The following is an 8,947-nucleotide window of genomic DNA, read 5'->3' as shown; positions in this document are numbered from 1 at the left end:
TTTTTTGAAAAGTATCTGCCATTAATAAAATTGATTATTATGACCCTTGATGATAATCTGATGTTTTTTCTTCAAAAACCTAACCTCAGAATTATTAGTTCTAACCTAAAAGCGTTAAACGAAATTTACATTGGAAAAAAGTTTTTTTACATGCCAAATGTACGAAATAGATTCAATGGAACCCATGTTCTTTCTACCCAAACCATGAATTTGAATCTAAAAAATCTAACCTCAAAACCAACATTAACTAAGTTTAAACTCGCTAAATTAAGGATTAATAAAAAAAAATGAAAAATATCTTTATTGTACGGAGATTCAATCAACAATTTTTTCCGAGAGCACACACCTTGTGTCATACTGTACCCAAATGTGACACCTTAACCCAAGAATCTAACCTCAAAACTGGAAAGATTGTCAAATCAAATCAGTGAGAAAAATCATAGAGTGAAAAAATTTGTCACAATTATTTTCTTTAATAAAATGTATAAGTGTATTTTGGTTGAGTGTTCATCATCGCAATCGCCAAAACGTTTAGTCAAAACTGAAAACATAACCTAAAGACCCTGAAATTTTGTTTAACTCGAATTTTTTGCTAGAAAAATTCCATAAAAACATCTACATGGCAATAAAACGTTTGTAAAACATTATTGTGGCTTATTATTACTAAGCATTTATTAAATTTGCAATGGAGCCTGATAGACTAACCTAACCTCAAATTCAGGAGTTAGGAGAATCAAATATTATCTAAATCTAATACATTTATACTTTTTATTAAAGAAAATAATTGTGACAAATTTTTTCACTCTATGATTTTTCTCACTGATTTGATTTGACAATCTTTCCAGTTTTGAGGTTAGATTCTTGGGTTAAGGTGTCACATTTGGGTACAGTATGACACAAGGTGTGTGCTCTCGGAAAAAATTGTTGATTGAATCTCCGTACAATAAAGATATTTTTCATTTTTTTTTATTAATCCTTAATTTAGCGAGTTTAAACTTAGTTAATGTTGGTTTTGAGGTTAGATTTTTTAGATTCAAATTCATGGTTTGGGTAGAAAGAACATGGGTTCCATTGAATCTATTTCGTACATTTGGCATGTAAAAAAACTTTTTTCCAATGTAAATTTCGTTTAACGCTTTTAGGTTAGAATTAATAATTTTGAGGTTAGGTTTTTGAAGAAAAAACATCAGATATATCATCAAGGGTCATAATAATCAATTTTATTAATAGCAGATACTTTTTAAACATTTTTTTCTACAATTGAACATCGAGTATTTAAAAATTGTTTCTTCGACATTGAGGTTGAGGCGCTCCCTAAGCATTAAAAATAAATGTTTTTTCGAAAACACCTCACCGGAATATGAAAATTCAGATTACCACGAGATTATTAAAAAAAAATCACGAGACGATGAAAATTGGCGAGTGGCGAGAATTTTGTCCAATATTTCCCACTGTGCGACGTGTGAACACATTATTTGGTTTTATCCAGTTTCTACGAACTAACACAACGGTTGTCTTTCTTCACTATAACACAAATGCTTCATCATAACACAAACGTGGTCTTGCTTCACCATGAATTGAAAGGATATCCGTCTACTCCGAGTCACTATTCGCGTAAGCCATTTTTAACACTTGAAAAAACTAATGTAAACACTATCGCAAAAAGTTAATACTAAAATCGGATTTCAGTATTCGGCTTAATTTTATTTTCTCTTATAATATGCACAGTAAATATTTTACATGCATTTTATAAAGGCCATTTAGCGATATAATAAAAATAACAGTCAAAAAAGAATAAAACTTAATGAATTGTTTTTTTTTTATTTTTTTCTTGCATACGCTTTATAAATATAATATTTCATAACAATAAATTAAAATTGTCCATAAAATACATAAGATACTGAGAGGAAACTACGGTTCGTTTTTTACAACAACATTTTCATATTCCAAGAGTCCGAGCCTGCTCCAAAAGTCGACAGGAGTCAAATTTTCAGTCTTGTACATCTTCATGTCTTCTGGTCCATTGACAACCAAGAAAGTCAGCTCTTCAGATCCCGTTGGTTGCCAAATGTCTGTCCCGTCGAAAGAAGGTATGCTAAAAAATGAAAATTTTATTTATTTACTTACTATTAATCCGACAGGAACAAATTCAATTAGAGGGCGTTAGCAGAAATAATTGGTATAAGTAATATATTAAATTAAAATATTGAAACGTACAATATCTAGAACAAAGTAAGTACACTAATGCAAAGAAATGAGTAAAAATACACAGTTAAATATTAAACAATCAACAACTCGAGAGAACAGTATAGTCAAAGAGATGGAAATATAGATTTTAACGTCGTTGTCATACGAAAGCCTCTCACAATTTATAGTACGATCGTATTCGATGCAAAGTAATAAATCATTGCCTGTCAAGGGAATCAGTGCAACACATTTTATAGGGGGTTTTGGAAATTGAATAATTTCTTTATGCATTATGGATTAACAGTTATATATTTATGAAGGACAAAATGAAAAACAAAGGCATCTCCTTCGCACATTGGGCGGCAGGACAACAATACATTTATTACTCCCTTCATTATCCCTCATATGACTTGTGTCTTGTGTTTTTTGCGGCGGCGCGCGTGCCGGCCTGGCGTGGTCAGTTTCGTTTCGGTTGTATTGGTGCTGCGTGTTTCTCGCTCGCGATATTTGTGAGGTTATAACTGTTATAAGTGCAATTATATTTCTTTCGGGCTATATGTGTGTTTCGCGCTATTATTTGAGAATTTGTGAGTGAAATCATATTTCTTGTGCTCCGTAACAAAAGTGTTTTTAGTGTTTTATTTGTGTGCTGTGTGTGTGTTTCGGGCTGTTGTTTGTGAATCGTGAATGCTATTATATTTTCTGTGCTAGTGAAGTGAAGTTTTTTGTATTATTATTGCTCTGTTGTCGTTATATGGATAAATGGAGGCGGTGCCTGGATGTTCGCGAGCCGGATGTACTGCTGTGGGTACAAAAAAATCTATATTAAGTTACAGAGAAAAAACGATAATATTAAATGTCTATAACCCTTTAGAAAAGGATCATCCCATGAAACTGAAGACTGGTTTGGTGGAAATGTGTTCTAGATATACTGGAGTAAGCGAATTATCTGTTTTCAAAATTTTAAGAGAGAAGAAAATTGAAGGAGACGTTAAGAAACCTAAAAAAGGGGGTGCAAAGAAGAAATTAATATTAAATGAAGATGAGAAAAATGCAGTTTGGCGTACAGTACATAAATCATAGAATTTATATTTTGTTTATAATTTGTTAACATTTCTTGTTTGATAGAAAAATAACTTATTTTGTTGAGATTGGTAGAGAATTGTTGTTAGTGTTTTCATTTGATAGAATCATATCATAGGATTTATATTTTGTTTTCATTCTGTAAATATTTATAGTATATCTGTTATACAAGGTTTTTGCTTTGAAACTTCGTTCTCCTTATAAAAAAAAGAATCGTAATGGGGTGCGATGAAGAGATCAGTTCACGTCTGGAACCCTGTTCCTACAAAAATCCCTTTATTCTCATAAACTATTTGTTTTAAATGTAATTTATTATAAATCCAATTCGTTATTTAAATTCCACATATGTACTACATTTCACCTCTGTACGCGCCACTGTTTATTGTTCCCTGCTCTACGATCAAGCTCGCCAGGTTAGTATTTGACGTATAACCGACCACTTCGTACACTCGATGCACCTGGCCGACTACAGCTAGTACCAGAACACAGTGCGTATGCGGCGGTATTTCAGATTTTACATTCAATTTCATTTTAAATTTGAAACGGTTCATCTAACGCCTCCTAAAAATGATGACACGATTTTCCTTTGATAAAAGACCGACAATTTTTTGCTCTACTTTGCATCGAATACGATCGTACGATAGAATACTGCCAAGGTTGTACAGTAAAATCTCGGAAACTTTAGGGAAATTATTTAACACGATAATAATGAAGGAAACAAGTCATTCAAGAATTATTGAATTATGAAGTATTTACCCGCTGGTGGCGTACGAGTACAACACGTTATGACAAGCAGTAATCAAGCGTTTATCCTGTTCTGAGAACGGATATGTACGCAACATCCCATAGAAGTAGACTGCGTCCTCACCATGTGAAACACCTGTACCTGTGAACAGAATTGGATGAACAGAATTGGATGGAAGATTTTGTTTTGTTCGCAATTTTTATTAGTTAAAGCTTAATCTGGTTACACGTTACTAGTTGTTTAGTGGGGATTTGCGCTCACTTCGAGGTCATACGAGCCATCATTGATATCCAGTAGCCATGGCGACGATGTCCAGCAAGGTCAGAGAAAAAAGTTCTTGGAAGTCATTGACCCACCCCGCTGTCGTCGTTGTTTCCGTACCACCCCTGGTCATTGCCGATGGCGACCACCTTCAAGAATCTCTTCCGCTGACCTTCCTTGACAGCTGGACACCTGGTTCCAGCTCCTGATGCTTTGACCTTGAATTGAATCCAGATCTTCACTAAACAAATGCTTATATTAACAGTTCACTTTTTACCTTCTTCTAAACGTTCGGGATATAAGTCATCCATTGTATTTTCACCCTGAGTGTAGTTAAATATGTAAAAATATACAGGAGATTTGTTTACATTGGCTTGCATCTTAGCTGACAGTTCTGCACCGGTAGCAAAATACCTGTCCGAGACAATCTGAAAGGAAATAATTTCGCCGAATTTAAAGAAGATGAACTTTGCTTTTCTGATAGAAAAAGTGTACCTGCGTAAATTTTTTGAAGTTCTTCTTATTGATCTCTTCTCCTGGTCCCAAATAGTAGTCCAAAAGTTCCTTCGGCACTGTCTCCATTTGTGATGCATCTAGACTGTCACTCAAATCCAGCAGATCGAGAAATGCTTCTGACCACTTCTCGTTTATCTCTTCCAAGCTTGGCGTTAAATCTGAAAAATTAGGTATTTTGATTTATCTTTGGCAATTTTGCGCGATTAAATCATCATGTAATGTAAAAGATAAACCTTCATCGTATCATCCTACTTACATCCCGTGACAACCAGTCCCTCACCAGTAACAACGGAAGTAATCCAAGGCACATCAAGAACTTTACCTTCCTTCAAGAGCTGGTAAGGTTCTGCGTCTAAGAAAGCGTTTGGTGATGCTTTTTCCACAATCGGACTAAAAGGCGTTAGTGGCGCCACCTTGGCGTAAGTAAGGAAATGTTGCATTTGATTTGTCACCGTTCGCGCTGGTATCTCTTTGAGACAGCTCTTCAGTTCTTCCGAGGAAGTGTCAGGACAGCCCAGTAAACCGCCGAGCTTCTTGGCACGTTTCAAGGCGTGCTGGGGCGTCCTGATCACGAACGGTGTTAGAACCGAGCCACTCTGCGAAATCCCCTTGACGAATAAACCTTTAGAGAGTGGAGAGAAATAGTGGAGGTGGACGCTGATTGCGCCCGCTGATATACCGACTACGGTGACGGTGTCGGGGTTTCCCCCGAACGAAGCGATATTGTCCCTGACCCACTTGAGTGCCAAGACTTGGTCTTTCATTCCGTAGTTGCCGGGTATGACATCGTCTTCCGTGCTTAGAAATCCTGGAACGTTAAGGCTGTTGGAATCATGACAAAGACTGAAGGAAGCATTTACCTAGAATACCAAGACGGTAATTGAAAGATACAAGCACAGCGTCTTTCTCTAGTAACGTATTAAAAGTGATAAGTCCACTGCCCGCCATAAAAGCACCTCCATGGATTGAAACTATCACATTGAGTACTTTCGGGTTCTTCACGGAATCTTCAGGGACGTACACGTTCATGTAGAGACAATCTTCGTCTCCTGATAAAAAATAAAACAATTTAGTTGCAATATTAATCTTGATTCTAGCAAGTTATGTACGTAGTGCTCTTTATACTGACCAAATATTGAGTCATCTGCACCTGAACGAAACGTAGCTTGAATGCACGTGTGAACAGTGTTTGCTTCCAAGGTTTCTGACCAAGCCTCTATGGGTTCAGGTTCCTGTAAATTAGTAAAAATAAAGATTACTGTAAATGAGTGGGGCATCCAGTAAGAATTTGGGAAAATGTGCGCACGCATTATTACTATCTCGTAAACTAAAAATTAACTCTTCATATCTCAGGAACCAAAAGAACTATTTAAGTTCTGTAAAAAATATTGTGTAGTGAATAATAATTTCTTTAAAATTAACATGTACTTCTCATTTTTTCGTATATATGTGCTTTTTAAAATTGTAGTAAAAATAATTTGTGATGGAAAATGTGTTAATAATCTTTTTTATTTTTTCTATCGCATGACACTGTTATTTTAAATGGCTGGAATGGGCGCAAACGAACCATTCTTCAGATTTAGGCTCATATTATTTCTTCTACTTAAAAAGATCAACATGTCAGACAAAATTGGGAACTGATTTAAAGATTTAATTTAAAAAATTTACTGATTCTTTTATTACCATCAATGTTCAAATATGTGTATCATATTGTCCTTAAAGATGAAAATATTTTGACTTACCTCGAACCTCAGATTGCCCACTGGTGGTTTTGCGTACGGGATTCCCTCAAAAGCAGCATAAGTTATGTTATCTAATGTCTTCCAATATCCCCGAACTCTGCCCAAAGGCGTGTCTATCTCTGGCAGATCATCTTGGCTTAAACAAACTAGCATCGAGTTAAATTTAAATATATAAATTAAATTGTCTTTTTTGACTGATGATAATTTACACTACGAATACCAATACATACTTAAAAGCGGGGCATTAGCATTTTTTTTAATATGAACAATATCCATCACTGTTATCCTTGAACTACTAACTATCAATTTATCACAATTTCTGTTTCCCAATTAGTTGCGATTATATTACAGCTACTTGTATTAATTTAATTATGAATAAGTATTTTTTCTCAAATAAATTTTACAGCGAGATATAAAAATAAATAAAAAATGTATTCTTTCAGAAAATGCTACTTTATCTACAGGGTGTCCTAAAAATAAATGCCGACACGTTAATCATGCATTTAAGTCATCAAGAGCAACTACTTTTATCTGTTTGATATAATGTAGTTTTTTAAAGTTTAAATTTTTGTTACACACAACTATACCATATGATGAAACTCCACCGCTAGATGGCGCTTTATCTAGTACTCAAAATTTGTTTTGTTCATAACATTTTTCCCTTGTTAGACATTCAGAAATTTAAATAATGTTGAAAATAAAAACATTATAAGAAAAAATTATGTACTCTTTATTGAAACCGATAAATGCAATATTTAGCTCGGACCTCTTTGTCACAAGTTTTCACTAGCATAATATTTTCACCTTTCAAAACTCGACAACCGTCATGCAGGCCAGATTTTTTACAGACAACCCTATACCATCGTCTTCGCAATTAAATAGCGTACTTTGCGTACTTTGTACTGCGTATTTTGATATAAGATTTATTTATTAAACAAATAGATGAAAATATCTAGTATCAATTTACCTGTTTATACCTGCCAACCCAGTAGTTACGCCAGGAAAAAAATAGACATCCCAACAAGTATATCCTATAGGCTTCATACTTTCGGCTGGTATTTAATTTATTCGTTAAACTCACGAGTCATTTTTCAATTTTTAATTAATCGTACTCTGGCCAGAAATTTTTTAGCCAACCCACTCGAGATATATATTTTGATATTTTAAATTTTATAGAAAATACTTTTCATCCATTAAACAGATGGGTGGTCGTTTCTAGTGCGGATCATCTACTAGTATAACAGATTTTCAATACTATTTTATCGTAACAATTATTCGCAATGACCCCCATTCGCTTCAATACATTTTCTGATACGTGAAACAATATCGTTTTTTTTTTTTAATAATTTTATGTAAAGCGAACTGTTTTGCAAATTATTTTTGTTTTAGTCACTCCCATGGTGATCATTGTTTTAAAAATATACTTGATTGTTAAAAAATATATAAATAAATGCAGAAAAATAAATAAATGTAGTTACTTACAGCTGTTCCCAAACGAGAGAACAAACAACAGACAACCCAATTTAGACAACATTTCGAGATGGACTATCCTTAGATACAAATCTGACAGATATATACTTACCACTTATCTTGTTTATCACAGTCACGAGGGTAGAACTGGTATGATCGGAATGAAATAGTGAAGATGAACGCTAGCTAAGACTTGATCTATCATGCCACTGTTGCCAGGTGTGACGGTGTCTTCCATGTTAAAGATTCCTGGAATGTTAACGCTGATTAAAGGATTGACATTTGGAAACTAAAGGCAATAACTTAGACCAATAAAAAAATATTGAATTTCAATAATGACACTGAATTTCTGAGCTTTGAACTATTTCGAAAGAGATATAATAAGAGTATCAACTTAAATCGTGCTCCGTGATGACCAAATATTCATTTTAGAGATTAAGGAATGGAAAAATCATAAACGCTCTGATCACTTCTGAACGGACGCCATCTGTCGGTTTTAGGTCTATTCAAATACAGGGTATCCCAACGAAAATTTGACCCCCCCCTTTAATTGGAAAACCGAATAATATTTCAAAATTCGCCGAGACCCGTCGATTTTTGTTCTTGGGGGGAGCTTTTTTGACAGTCAAGCCAACTCGATATGTTCATCCCCCTAATGCCTAGCAACCCCAACTTAAAAATTTCAAATGCAACTACCCCACTTGTGGCACATCATTTTAAAGCCCTTTTCATTGCGAATACAGTGACGTACCGTTTTTAGAAATCGGTTGAGATTTGACAGAATTATTGGTTACAAACGAAAAGATGACAAACCAACTTACGCGTAGTAATTTCTACACAAATGCCCACCACTAATAAGTTTTTCATCTACTACACATGACCGCATTACCTAATTGTTATTGATGTGTCTATCAGTTTACAAAAAAGTCAGAAATGAAATAAA

At 34.4% G+C, this 8,947-nt stretch overlaps 1 protein-coding gene across 2 annotated transcripts in view; it reads right to left on the bottom strand.

Annotated features, from left to right (window-relative positions):
* Positions 1 to 1,815: 1,815 nt before the first annotated feature.
* Positions 1,816 to 8,947, bottom strand: part of LOC108917359 (venom carboxylesterase-6-like) — a 9,467-nt gene continuing 2,335 nt past the window's right edge. The window contains exons 1-9 of one of the 2 annotated variants that reach the window (XM_018723910.1): positions 8,017 to 8,083; positions 6,535 to 6,680; positions 5,922 to 6,024; positions 5,653 to 5,841; positions 5,049 to 5,600; positions 4,772 to 4,950; positions 4,554 to 4,704; positions 4,027 to 4,156; positions 1,816 to 2,095 (exon numbers count right to left, since the gene is read on the bottom strand). In XM_018723910.1, the coding sequence (XP_018579426.1) occupies positions 1,912 to 2,095; positions 4,027 to 4,156; positions 4,554 to 4,704; positions 4,772 to 4,950; positions 5,049 to 5,600; positions 5,653 to 5,841; positions 5,922 to 6,024; positions 6,535 to 6,680; positions 8,017 to 8,068 (1,686 nt within the window). In that variant the 5' untranslated portion in view covers positions 8,069 to 8,083 and the 3' untranslated portion in view covers positions 1,816 to 1,911. Of the gene's footprint in view, positions 2,096 to 4,026; positions 4,157 to 4,553; positions 4,705 to 4,771; positions 4,951 to 5,048; positions 5,601 to 5,652; positions 5,842 to 5,921; positions 6,025 to 6,534; positions 6,681 to 8,016; positions 8,084 to 8,947 lie in introns of those variants that run through there. The other variant, XM_018723912.1, reaches the window with a different exon arrangement.

This window comes from Anoplophora glabripennis, unplaced genomic scaffold (genome assembly GCF_000390285.2).
Source record: "Anoplophora glabripennis isolate ALB-LARVAE unplaced genomic scaffold, Agla_2.0 scaffold4, whole genome shotgun sequence".
NCBI classification, from domain to species: domain Eukaryota; kingdom Metazoa; phylum Arthropoda; class Insecta; order Coleoptera; family Cerambycidae; genus Anoplophora; species Anoplophora glabripennis.
Note: the sequence above shows the minus strand (reverse complement) of the source record. Positions and strands in the feature narration are given on the sequence as shown.